Genomic DNA, 19,858 nt, shown 5'->3' on the forward strand with positions numbered 1-19,858 from the left:
TCTACTGGTTATACCATTAATTATTTCATTAATTCATTTTTCGAGTAATTATTAAGTGCCTACTATGTGGCAGGCACTGGGGATATAAAGATTAAAAACATGTACCCCTCCCTCAAGAATGTTAATGTTACAACTTTTCAGGTTTATAGAGTACTATCCAATATTAAAGTATTATAGTACTTAATTAAATGGCACTATTGTGATGATAATACAGTTTTTCTATCAGATACTGATTTAAAAAAATAAAAGTCCTGAGGCTGAGTTAAATTTTTTTTTCAGAGTCACGGATAATCAGGAGAGCCCAGGTTTAATGTCCTATACCAGAACTCCATTTATTATATTATGATAGCCTTTCAGAGGACAAGAAGTGACAGCTGACAACCTTTCATGGAGCCAGAAATGCTCTAAAAAAGTAGTCAGAAATTTTAAAAAGAGTTCTTTTATGGGATTTCCAGATCAGGATACTTTTTTCCTTGAGTAAGAAAACGTAACTGGCTTAAAAAAGGTAGGGTGAGCTCTAGGATTCCTTGATAAAGCAATAGTTTGTTGATGTCATGAAGGACTCAAGTCCTTGATCTCTTTCCAGTAGCCCTTAGAGTATCTTAGGCTTGGCAAAACAGCTTCCAGCATCAAACTGAGCAACACATGTCCTTACTACCAACCAGAGGGGGCAAAAAAGGAATCTATTCTATAAGCTTGGACTATAAATTTGTCCTTTCAGTCTGCTTACCTCCAGACCAGTAATAGTGCTAGAGGAATGCCATATGTGAATTCTATGAGACTGTTCATTTGAGGAGTTATGGACATCAAAGGGTCAATTTCAGTCTTAATTCTAACCCCCTAACTCTGAATACCTCAGTAATAGATGACCACAATAGTGTCCTCAGTCATCAGCCAAGTTTAAGTTATTTTCAGGATTATATGTTTGGGAAAGACAGTAATCCAAAAGGATGCAAGTAAATGTTGATACTTAAGGACATACTTACTTACCTAAACAGTTTACTTATGTGAGAAGTCCATTCATGGTATACGTCTGTTAACACAGATGGAGTCTCTGTGTGCTACCTATAGAGAACTGTAAGCAAGAGAAACAAGGTTTTTGTCTTAATGGAGTTTACGTTATAACAAAGGTTGGACAATAATTAGTGAGTGAACAACTCAACAGGATGATTAATGGTTCTTAAATGCTATGAGGGAACTGACCAGAGTGATTGGTGGAAGCCCTTTAGAAGATCAAGGAAAGCCATCTTGAGAAGAAAACATTTGAGCTGAGGTTTGATTGATGAGAATGACCTAAATATGTACAGAGCTGGAAAGAGCTTTCTGGGGAGAGAGAACACCAAATGCACAGTTTCGGAGGTACAGATGAACCTGGCGGTTTTGAGGACTAGTGAGGACACCAGAGGGTAGAATTGTATAATACGAGATTGAAGAGTCAGGATTACTCAGGACCTCATAGACTCTGGTAAGAAGTTGGGGTTTTATTCAAAGGCAAGAAGAAGCAATTGAAGAGTTTTTAATAAAGGATTTGCATAATTGAATTTCCTTTCTAAAAACCTCACTCTGGCAACTAGCTGTGGAAAATGGATGTAGGGAAGCAGGTACAGAAGTGGGTTAGGAAACTACTTCTCTAACAGCCTCAGCAGACTCATCCAGAGATAACAAAGATTTGGATTAGGGTGGCAGCAGTGGAAATGGAAAAGAAAGTAGATAAAGAGGTATTTTAGAGGTAGAATAATAGTGCTAGTAAAGTGACTTGGCTTGAGTACCTGATTAGATAGTAGTGTCATTTGCTTAGTTAGACATTCAAGTAGAGATGTCAGATAGGCAGTTAATACATGACTGGAACTCAGGGGAGAGCAGTAAATAATCTGTTCTGTTCCTTTGTTTGCAGGTAATAGTTGTTTGGTGTCCTGATCTCTTAAGCATCTGTGTACAATTCTATGTATGACAGTTATTTTTGGAATTTATAATTCATATCAGCCATATCATTTAATTTTTAAGAAAAACAAGCCATTTTTAAGTGTTCATTATAATAACTACTCTTACTAAATCCTTAGTTATTGCTACTAAGGATCAGTTTTAAGGATGGACATGTTCACCCATTGTTTATAAGAAATTGAGATGATCAGTGCCAGTTTGTAGTACTTGTTAATACTTTTTCTGCCAAAGAATTGATTTGAACTTTGTGTTTCCAAGTCAGAGATATTGCTACTATGAATCAAAATTAAATTTGTTTCTGTAGGTGTATAGAATTTTAGAATTTGTAGCATGCAGTAGTTTCATGGAGGGTCTTCAGAGAGCATCTTATTAACTTAAACTCCAGCTACTCAAGTCTCCATTCAGAAATAGATTCTGGAGACTAGGAAGAAAATTATGCTTAAGCTTTTTGCTGACATTTTTTTTCTCTTATGTTAACATATATAATTTACTTTGTTTTTTTGGGTTTTTTTGCTCCAATAGGTGGTGTTACTATATTTGTGGCCTTATATGATTATGAAGCTAGAACTACAGAAGACCTTTCATTCAAGAAAGGTGAACGGTTTCAAATAATTAACAACACGTAAGTGTTGGGAATATTTTGTGAGGGAGAAAGACTGACAGAAACCTAGTCTTCATGCTGAAACCACTTAGCTGTTGATTCAGAGATGAGAGTGGTGAGGCATGGGTCTCTGCCCACTGGGTTGGATGATGCATTGGTTTCTTTAGACACATGGCATAATAGCTACTTTTGTAGCCAGAGTTATGACTTCTACAAATTGTGCTGTAGTGTGTGGTTCTTGTATAAACAGTAGAGATTTAAGAGTGAAGACTGAGGGAGTATATGCAAGTAAGTATATTACTTTAAAAGAAAGTCTTTATAAAGAGAATTCTTTGTTCCTATTTAAGTATAGGATGATTTAAGGATCTTCTTTCTTCCTTTCTCTTAACAAAAAAACAAAGGAAAAAGGCCAAGTAGGGAGCCCCTGCAGTCCCAACGTGACCACATTAAGTTACTTTTTCCTTAGGTGACTCTTAGACTTTTTGTTTAAGACTTTTAGTCTGAGATGACGCTTAGACTTTTAGTGAGCCACTAAATAATGAAAGTCATTTAGTGGCCCACTAAAAATTCAGTGTTTGAATTGAAAATTCAATACTTGTTATAGAAAAATAGATCCCATATATTATGGTCTCTTTACTTCCAGTCATATTTCCTAACATTCTTGCTCCCATTTGCTATCCATTATTGTTCCAGAATATAAAATATCATTATTCTCTGTTTTATAATCCTTTTTCAACACCTCTACCAGTTGTTGTCAAGATAAAAGAAAAGCAATAACAACGGTAGACATCAGCTATCCAGCTGCTTCCCCTTCCTCATTTAACTGCCCAGCCATACTGAATTGCTTATAATTTTATGAATACACTGGGTTTCTCACCTTCCCATGCCTTGACACCTAGTTTCTTTTTTCTGAAACGTGACTTCCTGTCTCCATTTCTTTTTCTTTTATCTAGCCAACCCTGTTCATCCTTCAAAATGTATATTCCTATGTCATTTCTCAAGGAGGCCTTTCTTAACATTCTTCCTCTCCTACCTGGCCCACACCCCATCTCCTGCTGGGTTAGGTATCTGTCTTACATGTTGATGTAGCACCCTGTGCAAACCTCAGTCATACTGCCATCAGTACTTCGAATTATAATTTATTGTGTGCTTGTCAGTCTTTTAGACCAGTGGTTCTCAACCTGGGGAAAAGTGCCCAGGAGACATTTAGCAATGTCTGGAGATAGGGTGCCTCCACTGTTTTCTGGTGGGTAGAGGCCAGGGATATTGCTGAACATCCTATAGTGCACAGGACAGCCCCCAGCAACACTAGCCCAAAGAGTCAGTAAGGCTGAGGTTGAGAAATTCTGCTCTAGGCTGAGTTTCTTGAGCTTACAGACAGTCTTTTTACCTCTCTTTCTAGCATACCCTCTCAAAGTCTGTCACTTAAAGGGTATTCAATAAATGTTTGAATCATGAGTGGTTAGCACAAATGTAAAGTTTTCAGTTTGTGTATATGAGAGTGCTTAATATATACTAGGAAGCTACAAACCAAGTGTATGAGTATAAATATTTGAATTGCCAAAGGATTTTTCATCTCATTTTCTAGAGAACAAATTCCCCTCGATCATTTATAAAATTTCAATTTAGATAAAATATTTTCAATACTTTCCTCTGGCAAAGCAAAACATGCATTTAATTTTTAGTGGCAGAACCCGTATATATCTTCCCCATTAGAGAGTGATAATATTTGCTTCTTTCACATTAATTTTGGAAAAGTCAGGGCTTATGTATTGCAAACTACACATAGTTCTCATGTTCTGAATTGATTTTAGTCTTGTTTAAATATGTATGGGTAACATTTTTGTAAATATACTTTATTCTAGGAATTAAATTTTTTATTCTTGTCTGTTGCAAATATTTTGTCTGCATTTTTAGGGCATCCTGATACTTTTCTTAAAATGACTAAAAAGGAACATTATGATTTTTATTTATGGTTAAAAGCATTTGACAGTAAAAAAGAATGAACTGATAACATACTACAACATAGGTGAACTGTGAAAAAATTATAAGTGAAAGAAACTGGTCCAAAAGTCCACATTATTGTATGATTCTATTTATATGAAATTCCCTGTCCATAGGAACAAAAAGGCAGATTTAGTGTTAGGCCATGTTGCGGGGGAGGCGGGTGGAGGAGTGGAGAGTGACTGTTAATGGGTATAAGGTTTTTTGGGTGGGGGGTGATGAAATGTTCTAAAATTGATTGTGGTAATGGTTGTACAACTCTGAATATATTAAATCCATTAAATTGTACCTCTTAAAGGGGGAATTTTATGGTATGCAAATTATATGTCAGTAAAACTTTTAAAAAAGAAAACATCCAGTTGAAACTGAATAATTTAAAAGATTTACCTCCCAAACTGTTTTAGTCAGTATAGTTTATTGTTTTAGGTTGAAGATAGTTATGTAAAGAAGGGATCTTATAACTAAAACTTTTTTTTTTGGTTTGGAGCAGAAATATGAATTGTGATTCCCTTAATTCAAGTAACCTGTTTTTAAATATTCTTTTGAGTTTAATTTTTGATCAAATGAATGCATTAAAAAATGGAAGTTAAACCTCTTTTCTACATAGATACAAGGCAACACTGCAGTAAATTGTGTTTTGAGCAGTTATCTACCTTGTGGTAATTGTTGTTTTATGTGTTGCAGGGAAGGAGACTGGTGGGAAGCAAGATCAATTGCTACAGGAAAGAATGGCTATATCCCTAGCAATTATGTAGCCCCTGCAGATTCCATTCAGGCAGAAGAGTATGGCACTACTTCATATTTTATTAATTACTTTGATTTTAAAAATGTTTTAATGCACATTCTACTTAGCCACAATTTTACACACGCACAATTACATACCAGTCTTAATACAGCTAATATATCATATTAATAGATGTTACTTGAAAATTAATAATTAATGCCATAGTATTTGCTTACAGTAGGATCATAAGTGAATCTGCATTAATAATACTGTTTTGCCTAGTCTGTATCCTTTATATTTTCACTTAAAAATTATATGAACCCATTTTATATTCTGCAGACTCTCTCATTTCAAAAATTTACCTTCAGTAAATAGTATTGTATTTACAACACTGATAGTATTGTATCAGTGTTAATTTCTTGACTTAGGTGCTTGCTCTGTGGGTATGTAGGCGAGTATCCTTGTCTTTAGGAAACACACACTGAAGTGTTTAGGGGTAATGTTTCAGAATGTTTGCAACTTACTCTCAGTTCAGAAAAAATATGTATACAGGGAAAGCGAATATAACAAAGTAAAATTTTAACAGTTGAGAAATCTGGGTGGAGGGTATATGAGAATTCTATGTGCTATTCTCACAACTTTTAAAAAATTAAAATTCACCTTCAGTGACATATTTTTTTAGGTCAAACCAAGAGTATCTGGGATTCATAAATACTACTTTGTTTTCATATCACAACACTTAACACAGTGCCTTGCACATAGTACGTGCTCTATCAGTGTTTGTTTGCTTTTATGATATGTAATTCGTTTCCATAATTCTGGTCTGCTTGACACTTGTTACTTCCTGTTTTACTCTGTGAGCTTCTATATTAAACCAAAGCCATGCTAATTTAGAGTTGCTAATAATTTGGATATGGTTCACTTGCACCTTAATGAATACAGATGATCACACTGTTACTAGAGAACCACTTCTGTTCTTCCTACTACAGTCTTAACATTTCCATCTGTCAGTGACTGAGAGGTTCTCTGTTATTGTTGCCTTTCTTTCTCCATTTACTGATCCTGTGACTTGCAGGTAGAGTTGAAGAGACTGGTTGAATAGTCAATACATGGAAATACTAGGACAATAAATTCTGACAGTAATATTTGTTATAATTCTATTAATTAAGACCCTTTATTATGTTTTGCTGTATTTTTAAGCTGTGTAGCTCTTTGTTGTCATCCTTCCATTCCATTCTTACTGATCCTTATTTATAATCTTTCTGACCCTTCCACATTTCTAACTCAGAACACTATTTTTTCCAGATGGTATTTTGGCAAAATGGGGAGAAAAGATGCTGAAAGATTACTTCTGAATCCTGGGAATCAACGAGGTATTTTCTTAGTAAGAGAGAGTGAAACTACTAAAGGTAATTATAATGTGATATAAGTATAAAAATTTTCTTGGATAATATTTTGAGAAAGATATAGAAAAAGTATTTGTTTTCCCCATTAGGTGCTTATTCTCTCTCTATTCGTGATTGGGATGAGGTAAGAGGTGACAATGTGAAACACTATAAAATTAGGAAACTTGACAACGGTGGATACTATATCACAACCAGAGCACAATTTGATACTCTGCAGAAGTTGGTAAAACACTACACAGGTATGTGAATGTTTCACAGGTGAAAATTATTTCTTGATCTGTTTTATGAGAACAGAATCTCTGTCTTCATGTCTCTTAAGGTTTAGTTTGGTACTTTACACACAAGAATGTGCTCGATAGATGTCTGTTGTATTCTAGTTTTAAAAATGAGGAGCAGGTAGTACTTATTACCTGAATTAGGTTCTTAGATATGCTAAAATCTGACTACCATTATTTGATTCCTTATATCTTACTGGCATAGTATTTACATTGGAGTTTCATAGTAGCTAAATAGCAAGATAGATTATGACAATAAATAAAAAAGCATAAAAACAAATATTTTTTAGGGACATTTATTAAGTGGGTAAAACTAAATACTTAATGTAGAAAGCTCTATCAGACGTCCTTTTGGGTTACCTTCCTCTGCATGGCTGGACCACATAAAACTTCCTAAAGTATAAATCCAATGAAATTTAATCTGAAGATGCATTTCTTCTAGTCTTTCAAGGACCTTTGAAAGGTATTCAGTATTAGATTCTTGTGTCTCAAAATTTTGCATTGCCAATTTGATACATGAATGTATCTAAAAGTTTTTAAATTATTAATACCAGGGGAGGGGAAGTTTCCATGGCAATCTCTTCTTCAGTGACAGCTAGCTACAAACAGTCTGTCAAGTCAACCACCAATCTTGACATTGATCAAACATGTTACGAAGCAGTTGCATCAGTTGTAATTGCACTTTTTAGAATGTTGATTTGTGTGGTTACGTGTTGAACATGGGAGGGAACATGTCTTATTTATAATAAGAAAGATTGTGTAAGCAAGATTCACAAGTCAAGACATTGTGAATTTGGGAGAAAACCAGTCTCTTAAGTGAAGAAGTTTTCTCCTTAATTTTTGGTATGCTTCTTACATTAGTGGTTATTAGGAATAACAGTCAATAGTAGCATTCTCTTTGGGAAGAAACAAAACACAGTGGTCAAAAATAGAACTTTGGGGGCAGCCAGAACTATGGTTTGAATCCCATCTCCATCACTTACTGGGTGACATTAAGAAAGTTGCTTAAGTTTTTCAAGACTTATTTATATGAGATATTTGTAAAGTACTGAATTAGCACAATTGCCGAGACATAATAAGTATTCAGTAAATTATAACTTCAAAAATGTATTTAACAAAAGGTGTTTCACCTCTTGTATGTTTTGCTACAGCTCCCTTTTTGGTGTTTGTGCCTGTAGAGTAAAACTGAGAGAACATTATCTTTTTGTTTTTGTTTTCTTCAATTTAAACTTTTAAAAACATTAATATACTAGATGTACCTTAATTTTTGTAATTAATTCATTTTACAGTATAGTTTATTCATTTATCTAGAACATGCTGATGGTTTATGCCATAAGCTAACAACCGTGTGTCCAACTGTGAAACCCCAGACTCAAGGTCTAGCAAAAGATGCTTGGGAAATCCCTCGAGAATCTTTGCGACTAGAGGTTAAATTAGGACAAGGATGTTTTGGTGAAGTATGGATGGGTAAGAAGCCTGAACTTTTTTTTGTCATTTCTTTAGCCATAGATTAAAACACCATAACTTTAATAAGATATATTGAAATATTTAAGGTAACTGCTGCTCATTGAGGTTTGGCTTAAAATTTCTTAATATATAGATTAAAATAGTAGACTGTGTTTCTCTAGGAACATGGAATGGAACCACGAAAGTAGCAATCAAAACACTAAAACCAGGTACAATGATGCCAGAAGCTTTTCTTCAGGAGGCTCAGATAATGAAAAAATTAAGACACGACAAACTTGTTCCACTATATGCTGTTGTTTCTGAAGAGCCAATTTACATTGTCACTGAGTTTATGTCAAAAGGTATGTGTATGTTAGTTTCTTTTAGGGTATTCATGTTGATAAATTTTTTTTAAAATCTTCGTTTCTATTTTTATGCATACAAATTTTTATTGTCTAGTGTTCCCTAATTTGAGATTTTTATGTAGACATCGAAGAGAAAATCTGACATTTTGTGTAATGGAATAGTGATTAGTTGCAGTTATTCCAGAGGATAGTACAAAGTTTAAAAGGAAAATTAAGCCAGCTCAATTTATGTTGAAAGTAAGTAGGTTTTTTATTCCATTTTACTAAAGGAAATGGAATAGCTAGGAAAGTGTAAAAGTATTTCTACAAATTAAAATAATGCAATTAGAAAGATATTTGTATCTTTATTCCTAAATCAAAGAAATCAGGTAAAGTTAAGGAAATCTTATTTTAGTATAAAAACAGTCTCCAAAGTCAGGGTTCCTAGAAACTTTTTTCCACTATCATTCACTAAAATTTCTCCATTCTCCCAAACTCCAGACCCCAAGGTGGGATCTTTAGTAACAGAATTGGTTAGGGCCAGGATAAAGAGAAGGGACAGATGATGCTTTAAAAGAGGAACCAGTAAGCACTAAGTATGTTGATAGTCCTCCTTTTGCCCACTCGAACTTTATCTTTTTCCCCCCAACTCTTAATGAGTCATTTATCCATAATTAAAGCTACTGATTATGTTATCCCTCTCAAGTAGTTCCATTTTGGCCAACAATGTAGTTCCATCTAGTGGTGACAGGGCCAATTACAAGCTACATATTTGCTGTAGGAAATCAACCCCCCACCTCCCAAAGGAATAGAAAAGCCAAAAATTAAGAATTGAGGTAGCCTACTAATTGATAGCCAAAACATGTGCCCCAAGGCACATGGCACTTTTTGGAAGGAATCTCTACTGCAAACAACTGCCAAATAATCCCTTTCAGATTACATTGGATGAACTATATAAGGAGGGGAAGAGGGACAAGGAGGAAGTTTAAATTAAGATATTGATAGCATAAGAATATAATGGAGGTAAAGCTAATGGTTCATTTAGGTTTGTATATTGATTTCAAGAATTATTTATTTGGGGGAACATGATAGACATGTTGTCAGATTCCTGGTTAGAATTATTTCTAGATGGGAGATTTAGAATGCAAGATCACAAATGACCCTTCTGGTTTTAAAACTCCATAATTACCCATTTTGTTTCAGGTACTTAGCAGTTGATCCTCAATAATCCATTCAAACTCACTGCCTCGTGTGCTCCCAGATAAACCCACTTTCCTTGCTAGACAGGTCTTACTGCTTGTGGTTTCCATGATCTGTTCAAAGTCTTTCGTCTGGAATTTTATTTCCCTATCTCTCAACCAGGCCATCAATCATATTTCCTTCAGATTATACTTAAGTCAAGTATTTGAGGCCTTCCATTAATATCCATATCTGTCATGATCATTATATCCTATGAAATGTTTATAATCAGACTATTCTATAAGTTTTTAACAACCAAAATGTATTGAATACTTCTAATTTACAGGACACACTGCTAGTCATTATAAGGTATCAAAGAAATTAAGCACCCAAATAACTTACATTGAATTTGCAGAGAAAAGACCTGACCTGATGAATTATTTTCAGTATAAAAGTAAATATTAGCTCACTATAAACAAATAAGCTACAAGGCCAAAGCATAATGAATTTCCAGGTATTTAACACATTCAATAAGTATAGAAATGAGGAAGAGGTCACATAGGCTGGAATAAATTGAGAAAAATTAGTAGAAAAGTCAAGTCTTAAACTGACCTTTAAGGTTATAAAGGCTATGGATGGGTAAAGGGAAAGCTATGGGTATTTCTGCAGAGCTAAGAGGATATGAGGAAATGGGGAACAAAATCATGGGCAGGAGAATGTACAGAAGGCAGCTGGTTGGAAATAAGGCTGGAGAGATATTGTGAGAAAAACTTACGGCTCCTCTGAATTGATTTCACTATTACTTATTGAGTACCTGCCCTCTGCCAGAGTCATGAATGAGCTTCAAAGGGTCCATGAACTTCCCCTGAAGTTATGTGTCAGATTTTTGCATATTTATGTATGTTTCCTGGGAAGAATATAAGTATAACGCACATTCGATGGGGGGGAGGTAGGATTTGTTGTCATTGGTTAAAGATCAGAGAAAAGGAATTGTCAAAATGACACCAATTCCAATCTTAGATTTCTGTGTGTTGCAGTTTTGCACTATTTTAGTAATTATCTATTGTTACACTGCAAAATGTTCTTCTACTTAATGTATCAATCATGGCACCTTATTTAGATTCTTTAAAACAAAAGAACTGTACCTTCTGTTTATTTCTGTATACTCTTCATTGCCATGTGGAGTATTTCTGTGATGTCAATTTATCTTATAGGAAAGGAAGTGAAGAAAAGAAGTGTCTCTTCCTCTGTTTAAGGACAATTTCTTTACCTGTGTTTTTGATCCTTTAAAAAGAAAACCCTTCCTAGGTCTCAACATCTGCTTTTCACCTACTGCTCTGCTTGTTTGCTTCCCTTCACAGCCAAAATTTTTAAAAAATCTTCACTTCTTAACCAGCCATTTACTCTTTTTTAAAACTGTTTATTTAATGTCAGCACTTTTCATAGATTTTTTTTTAAATTGTGGAATATTTCAGACATACAGGGAATACCATAACAACTGTGTCCCTACCATCCAAATTTAACTAATGTTTACTCTTTGCCATATTTGCTTCAGATCTCTCTGCTAAGAAAACAAAACATTACAGATCTAATTGCATCTTTGTTTTTACCCCTCCTTGAGCCCATTCTCACTTGAGCCTTCTCTTTAGGTTCTTTTGGGCCCATTTCCCTTCCAGAGGTAGCCTTAATTTTGAAGTTGGTGCCTACCTTTTCCATCTGTGTCTTTCATATTGATGTACTTTTATTGATACATATTTACCTATTAACAATATTTGTATGTTTTTAACTTACATAAATCTAACTAGCTTTATTTTCATTCAACATTATGTTCTTGAGATTTATTCATATGGATAGGGGAAGATCTAATTTGTATATTTGTAACTGTTGGTTGAGATTCTGTATGAGTATACCATTGTTTATTCATTCCTTTCCCAGTGAACATTTAGCTTGCTTCTAGTTTGTCACTGTAACAGTGAATGTCCTTGTGCCTATATGCAAGAGTCTCTAGTGCATTGGATGGCAGCAACATTAACATCACCTGGAAACTCAGAGATGCAAACTCTGGCCGTAGGGCCCAGCAGTCTTCACTTCCCCACCACCTTGTGTAATAACGGTCCATTCGGTGCCATTGATCCCATTTATCACATCTCTCTGGAAAATACCTCCTTCTCTCCATTCCCACTGTCATTGCTAGATTTTAACATAATAGTCTGTCTTTCCTAGACTATTTTAGGAACTTTTAAACTTAATCCTTTTATGCAGTTTTGGCCCAATTTCATTTTCCATATTACTATTGGAATGATTGCTTTTTAAACATAAATCTGATCATATTGCTTCTCAGTATAAAACTTCATGTAAAAAGGTTAAAGTCCATTGATGCATTGCCTTCTGTTTTCTCTTTCCTTCTGTAGCCTCTTCCTCATCAGTTCCCATCTTTGTCCCCTGTGTTCTTGCATAGGAAGGACTGTTTTCAGTTCCCTGAACTTTGATGTCACATGCAGTACTGCCTTTCTACTTGTTAATCTCTCTTCCTAGAATTCCCTGTCTGCCCCCATTCTTCCTTAGAAACAGATCTCCTCTGTAAAGCCTTTTCTGACATCTCCATAGAATTAACCATATCTACTGTGTCTGTAAAACTGTAGGTTTTACAGTACATTTTATAACACCTACTGTGCAATATTTTCGTATATTACTTGTACAGTTCCTAGATCTATATATTATACTTTCTTACTAGATCACGATCTCTTCAAGCTCAGGGGCCGTGACATATTTATCTTTGCATTTTGTATATCTTTTATAGTGCCTTACATGTAGTAGATCCTTCGTAAATATTCAAATGGGCAGATAAAGGAACAAACACAATACCATGTTCCGTCTGCAGTAGACAGACCAGAAGAAATATAGATATTCTCTGACTTTGAATCTCTGTAAAGGAAGAGACTATGTCATAGCTTTCCTTTGCTTCACAATCCTGTCATGGAAAGGGCTTTCTTTGTCTTGTCTTGTTTTATTTTGAAATACTTTTAAACTTTAGAAAAGTTGTAAAAATAATACACATAATTCTCATACATATTTCAGTCAGATTTGCCAATTGTTAATTATATATGTATCTTTCAATAAATAAAATATAAAGATTTTTCCCAGAACTGAGGAGCACATTGCAAATATTATGTTCCCTTTACCTCTAAATACTTCAGCGTTTGTCTCCTAAAGACAAAATTGGATACAATTCCATTATCTGATATCAGTCCATCCATATTTCACATTTGCATCAGTTGTCCCGGTGATGTCCTTAATTAACAGCATTTTCCCCCCGATCCAGGATCCAGTCCATGGTCCTGGATTTCTTTTAGTTGTCATTTTTCTTTGGTGTCCTTTAATCTGGAACAGTCCCTCTCTTAGCTTTTCTTGTCTTTGATGACATTGTTATTTTTGGCAAGAACAGTATAGTTTTGTTTTAAAAATGTACCGTAAGGGGTGCTTAGGTGGCTCAGTCATTAAGCGTCTGCCTTCAGCTCAGGTCATGAACCCAGGGTCCTGGGATCGAGCCCTGCATCGGGCTTTCTGCTCAGCAGGAAGCCTGCTTCTCCCTCTCCCACTCCCCCTGCTTGTATTCCCTCTCTCGCTGTCTCTCTCTCTGTCAAATAAATAAATAAAAAATCTTTAAAAAAATAAAAAAATGTACCTTAATTTTGGTTTATCTGCTATTTTTTCTTGATTAAGTTCAAGTACATGGTAAGTTTTTAACCAGTAATACAAGAATAGCAACTAGACTTTTCTAGCCTTTCTGTTAGCTGTTATTCATAGTACTTTGCTGTTTCATGGTATCTTCTGCTAAAATTAAGAGAAGTTAATTAGACTAACACTTCCATGTCAACTCAGCCACCAAGGTCTATTTTTAAGTGTCCCAAAATGTTCCCAGTTGTCTGTGCTGTGCTCTTGATTCAGATTGACTTAAAAATATACAGGTATCTGATACTGCCTTTTGGATCAAAATTGGGATTGCTGATCTTGATCATAGCAAAGAAGGAATGCCTACAATCTAATGAGGTGATTGAATTTTCCATATGTTATCAGAGAGGTTTTTAAAAAATTTCAATTTAGGGATCTCTTATAGAATATTAAAGATAATTATTCAGAAATTCCAAAGCTGCAATAAATATTAAAGAATGACAAGTTTTAAGTTTTGTATTGTGATGTGGTGATTTGTTTGGAGGTGGGGGAATGTTTATTTCAATCCTAATTTAAGATTTGCTTATTTTCCATGAACATTTTTCTCTCTCTTATAGGGAGTTTATTGGATTTCCTGAAGGAGGGAGATGGAAAGTATTTGAAGCTCCCACAACTGGTTGATATGGCTGCTCAGGTATTTGTGTATCTGTACATGCATCAGTTTGCATTGAAAGTATACATAAAAATGTAAAATAATCATAGTAGAGCTGTTGTTTATATAGTGAAATCATGGAATTTTAGAGTTGGAAGGAACGTTAGAGATAATCCAGTCTGATTTCCTTATGTTACAGATAACGTAGTGTCCGAAGACCCTGAGGTATCTAACAGATTCATATAACTTACTAATATTAGAACCAAGTGTGTAATTCCGAGTATAGTGCTGTTGTGTATCATGTGGCCTTTTAGAAATCCATATGTATATATATTTCAGCAGATAAATTTTAAGATAAGTGATTGCTATTCCAAAGAAAATTTTGGAAATCTAAAGTATGTGCTGAAGTTTCTATTTAATATAGTCCAAAACAAGAATGAAGATGGCAATATACACTTAAAAATGGGCTATTTTTACTCTTCTGAATTTTTGTTTTTACTTTTAAATTTTTATTACCATGTACTAGCAGTTTTATATATTAAAAAAATTTTTAATTGTAGTTGACACAACGTTACATTAGTTTTAGGTATATAGCATAGTGATTCAACAAGTCTATACTTTATACTGTGTTCACAAGTGTAGCTACCATCTGTCACCATATGATGCTATTACAACATTACTGACTGTATTCCCTATACTGTGCCTTTTATTCCCCTGAATCTTTGTTTTTAAATATGAGTGAAAACTACCAGAAGTTTCTATTCAGAAATGTGGTAGGTGTTTGAGGCGCCTTTAGTTAACATGTTGGTTCTAAGACTGCTTTCTTGGTGTAAGCATCCAGATGTCCATGGAATCTGAAAGTTTAGGGAAGCTTTATTTTTTATTTATTTTTTTAAAGATTTTATTTGTTTATTTGACAGAGAGAGACACAGTGAGAGAGGGAACACAAGCAGGGGCAGTGGGAGAGGGAGAAGCAGGCTTCCCGCTGAGCAGGGAGCCCGATGCGGGGCTCGATCCCAGGACGCTGGGATCATGACCTGAGCTGAAGGCAGACACTTAACGACTGAGCCACCCAGGCGCCCCATTAGGGAAGCTTTATACCAAGAAACTGTCCATGTGAGGCTTTAGCATATGCTAAGCCTAGTCCATGGTCCTGTGTTCAAGGCTCTTAAACACAACAGTAGGGTTCAGCAACCTGTTTTTGTAAAGGGCCATGTAAATGTTTTAGGCTTTGTGGGCCATACGCAGCTCTTGTTTCTTCTCCTGCTCTCCCTTTTCTGACTCCCCTTCTCCCTCCTTCCCTTTGTATCATGTCTTTTTTTTTTCCTTTTCAAGATTGCTGATGGTATGGCGTATATTGAAAGAATGAATTATATTCACCGAGATCTTCGGGCTGCTAATATTCTTGTAGGAGAAAATCTTGTGTGCAAAATAGCAGATTTTGGTTTAGCAAGGTTAATTGAAGACAATGAATATACGGCAAGACAAGGTAAAATTACGTTTAGTAAATGCTTGTAACCTAATGCTCAATGGATTTTCTTACCATTCTTTTGAGTATTCAGGGTTTTGCAGAATAAGAATCACTCTAGGTGTTCAGAAGAGTCATAGAAACATCTTATTCATCATGTATATACAATACATGATGCCATGACTTTATGATACTTATTTCCCTCAAGGAAGAACTTGACTTCGTGTTTTTTGTGTTATAAATATAGCAAGCAGTACACTCTTTTTTTTTTTTTTACTATTTTTGTCATGCCAACAAATAAACATTTTTAAATTCCTTTTGTTACAAACTTCAGAACCATCCAGGTTTTACTACACTAAGGATCAGAAAAGGTATTTTTGAAGTTAATAAATTGAGTAATGGCATACAGTTTTATAAAGGACTTGGAAACCATCTTTACACCAGATTTATAATTCTTCAAATTTATAATTGTGATAAATAAAGATGTTTGGAAGATTGACACTGTACAGAGGGAAGGGAACTTGTGGAAATTAATATAAGGTTGATTCTTCTGTTTGATGTCTGTTTTTCCAAACTTTCAGTACATACTTACTGAATATACATACATACAATATATGCATATGGAAAGAGTATGAGTTTTTGAATCCCAGTTCCATCTTATTACCCAGAGACTTCAACGAAGTTACCTAAATTTTTTGACTGTGCCTCAGTCTCCTTACTTACAAAGACTAGATGGTAATATCCACTCTTAAAGATTGTTGTGACACTTTAGCGAAATAAAGTATTGTGCCTGACATTACCTAACATAGTAGATACTCAGTAAATATTGAGCTTATATTTTAATAGGTGTAATATATATATGTATGTATATAACTATAAAGCAAGTTATTGTGTAATTGATGTCAAAAGAGTATATGAAAAGTACTGTGGGAAAGAGGAAAGAACAAGAAGGACTTCACAGAGGGGATGGCTCAGAGAGCAGGGCTTTGGAGAAAGAGTAACTTTTTTTTTTTTTTTTTTTAAGATTTATCTGAGAGAGAGCATGCAGGGGGAAGGGGCAGAGGGAGGGAGAGGGGGAGAGAGAATCCCAAGCAGACTGCCCCCCCCCCGCTGCTGAGCATGGAGCCCCACGCAGGGCTCAATCTCAGGGCCCTGAGATCATGACCCAAGCCAAAATCAAGTGTCAGATCTGAACTGACAGCCACCCAGGAGCTCTGAAAGAGAGTAACTTTGACAGGTAGAGATTGAGTAGGTTCCAAAACAAATCAGGACATAGGTTGTAATCCTGCTTGAAAATCTTCAGTCAGCTTCCACACCTACGAAGAAAGAGGCTTTAAAAAAAAAAAAAGATGACTTGGCATGCCATGTCCCCTACTCTCTAGTGCTGGCTTACCTTTAACAAACGTTTGTGCTAGGCATGAGGGCATGGCTCTAGGAGAGCTTGGTTTCTGCTATCGAGGAGCTCATTGACTAATGTCTAAGACTGAATTGTAAACAAACTATTTCAATACAATCTAGTAAGCCCAGCATAAAGATTAGTAAAGATTTAGTTAGTAGACCAAAAAAAATTTTTTCTCGGCTATCAACTATTATCATCATTTCATAAAAGAAAGCATTTTAATACTATCCAAGTAGGAAGGACATAATCTCAGGTTAAAGGACATACCTATAAATTAATAATTAATAAATATAAATTAATACCTGTAAATTAATAAAAATTGTGTCTTGATATGTGATCCTTTCTCTCTCTCTCTCTCTCTCTCTCTCTTTTTTTTTTCCCCAGCAGACTGTGACTTTTTGTCAGTGACCACATTAGTACACAAACCACTGGGAACTGTTGCCTTAAACTAGGTTCTCAACCAGGGGTGATATTGTTCCCTCAGGGGACATTTGGCAATGTTTGGAGACAGTTTTGGTTGTTACAGCTGGGACAGCTACTGACATCTAGTGGGTAGAGGCCAGGTATTCTGGTAAACATTCTACAATATACAAACTGGCCCCCCACCAAACAGAGAATTATCCAGCCCCAGGTGCCAGTCGTGCCAGGTTAAGAAACCCCGTTCAACACAAGGCTTTCTTTTCAGCCTCTATACTTTTGTATAGTTCTCTCCAGCTGAATATCTTCCTGTTCTTCTATAATCCTTAACTTTAAAAATTCTAACCATTCTTTAAAGTTTAACTTAGCTGCTACATTTTATTTTGTTTATTTTATTTTATTTGAGAGGGAGGGGGGCGAGAAGGAGCAGAGGGAGAAGGAGAGAGAATCTTAAGCAAGCCCCACACTGGGCCTGGAGCCTGAGATCCTGACCTGAGCCCAAATCCAGAGACGAACTTTTAACTGACTGAGCCACCCAGGTGCCTCTAGCACACGGGTGCTGCTTTTTAAATGAAAGTTTTTGTGACTGCTGGTGAAAATTGATCTGATTTTCTGAATATCTAAAGAACTATTTGATACTGTTGTGTATATACATAAGTATATAAGACACCTATAATCTTTTTTTCTGAATTTTTTATTGTTATGTTAATCACCATATATTACATCATTTGTTTTGGTGTAGTGTTCCATGATTCATTGTTTGTTCATAACACCCAGTGCTCCATGCAGTACGTGCCCTCTTTAATACCCATCACCAGGCTAACCCATCCCCCTACCCTCCTCCCCTCTAGAAACCTCAGTTTGTTTTTCAGAGTCCATCATCTCTCCTGGTTCGGCTCCCCCTCTGACTTACTCCCCTTCATTCTTCCTCTCCTGCTATCTTCTTCTTTTTCTTTTTTCTTAAAATATGTTGCGTTATTTGTTTCAGAAGTACAGATCTGTGATTCAACAGTCTTGCACAATTCACAGCGCTCACCGTAGCACATACCCTCCCCAATGTCTATCACCCAGCCACCCCATCCCTCCCACCCCCGACCACTCCAGCAACCCTCAGTTTGTTCCTGAGATTAAGAATTCCTCATATCAGTGAGGTCATATGATACGTGTAAGACACCTATAATCTTATTTTCACTCTAAGCTTCACAAAGGCTGTGTTTTTATGTCTCCCATAATGATTAGCAAACGTCTTGTGCATAGGAAGCATACACTAAATACTTGAGTAAATATAGGCTTTTAAAATTAGAATCCAACAGAATGGGCCCTCATCAACCAACAGTTAGCTATAGCTACTAGGTGTTAGACTTCCTTAAAAGTTATAGAACCTATAATCATGTTTTTAGTTGCTTATTAGAGTTTCTACCTCTGGTTTTTTTTTGTTTGGTTTTTTTGTTTGTTTCTGTTTTTTTTAAGTAGGCTTCACGCCCAGTGTGGAGCACAGTATGGGGCCTAAACTGATGACCCCAAGACCAAGACCTCAGCCGAGATCAAGAGTTGGATGCTCAACTGACTGAGCCACCCACGCGCCCCCTACCTCTATTTTCTTGAACAGTTTTCTGTCCCCACCAGCATTTCTTTTTCTTATGTCATTGATTTATGAGGAAGAAATGTGATTTATTTTAATATAAATTTTAAATTTTAAAGAATTTTTTCCCATGTATCTTGTGCTTTTGAAGAATCTGACATTGATGACCCAGTAAAGGTATTGACAAAAGATTAGCCCTGCTTATGCCATATTTACAAAAATAGATTTTTAAAAACAATTTACTTAAGCAGGATTATCATTGTTTTAGGTGCAAAGTTTCCAATCAAATGGACAGCTCCCGAGGCTGCACTATATGGTCGATTTACGATAAAGTCTGATGTATGGTCATTCGGAATTCTGCAGACAGAGCTGGTAACAAAGGGCAGAGTGCCATATCCAGGTAAGCTGGCATTTCATTTTAGCTCTTGGTTATTCCAAGAGCCTTAACTAGAGTTTATTAGCAAAAAATGTGAGGGGGAGAAAGGCTTTTATTTCTTCTCTTTTCTCCCTTTCGTCTCTCTCTCTCCCTCTCATTATTTTGGCATTTGAGAATCATGACGGGGCAAACACATGAGGTGTGACCCATATTCACCTCAGCTTTCTCAGGACATTTTCCAAATGGGCCTTTTATCTCTACTGTTCTCTCAGGTAATAAACATACCTTAAATATCCTGGATCATCTCCCCAACACCCCCCCCATAATTGAAGGTATGCTTAGCCTAGTGTAACACAGGGTGAGCTACTAATG

The 19,858-nt window shown here is 35.6% G+C and overlaps 1 protein-coding gene across 2 annotated transcripts in view; it reads left to right on the forward strand.

Moving 5' to 3' along the window:
• YES1 (YES proto-oncogene 1, Src family tyrosine kinase) overlaps window positions 1-19,858 on the forward strand; it is a 73,658-nt gene that overhangs the window by 49,918 nt on the left and 3,882 nt on the right. For both annotated transcript variants that reach the window (XM_027576216.2, XM_027576215.2), the window contains exons 3-11: window positions 2,464-2,563; window positions 5,231-5,329; window positions 6,576-6,679; window positions 6,766-6,915; window positions 8,263-8,418; window positions 8,580-8,759; window positions 14,210-14,286; window positions 15,580-15,733; window positions 19,379-19,510. In XM_027576216.2, coding sequence (XP_027432017.1) covers window positions 2,464-2,563; window positions 5,231-5,329; window positions 6,576-6,679; window positions 6,766-6,915; window positions 8,263-8,418; window positions 8,580-8,759; window positions 14,210-14,286; window positions 15,580-15,733; window positions 19,379-19,510 — 1,152 coding nt within the window. The remainder of the gene's footprint in view (window positions 1-2,463; window positions 2,564-5,230; window positions 5,330-6,575; window positions 6,680-6,765; window positions 6,916-8,262; window positions 8,419-8,579; window positions 8,760-14,209; window positions 14,287-15,579; window positions 15,734-19,378; window positions 19,511-19,858) is intronic.

This window comes from Zalophus californianus, chromosome 14 (assembly GCF_009762305.2).
Source record: "Zalophus californianus isolate mZalCal1 chromosome 14, mZalCal1.pri.v2, whole genome shotgun sequence".
Taxonomy (NCBI): domain Eukaryota; kingdom Metazoa; phylum Chordata; class Mammalia; order Carnivora; family Otariidae; genus Zalophus; species Zalophus californianus.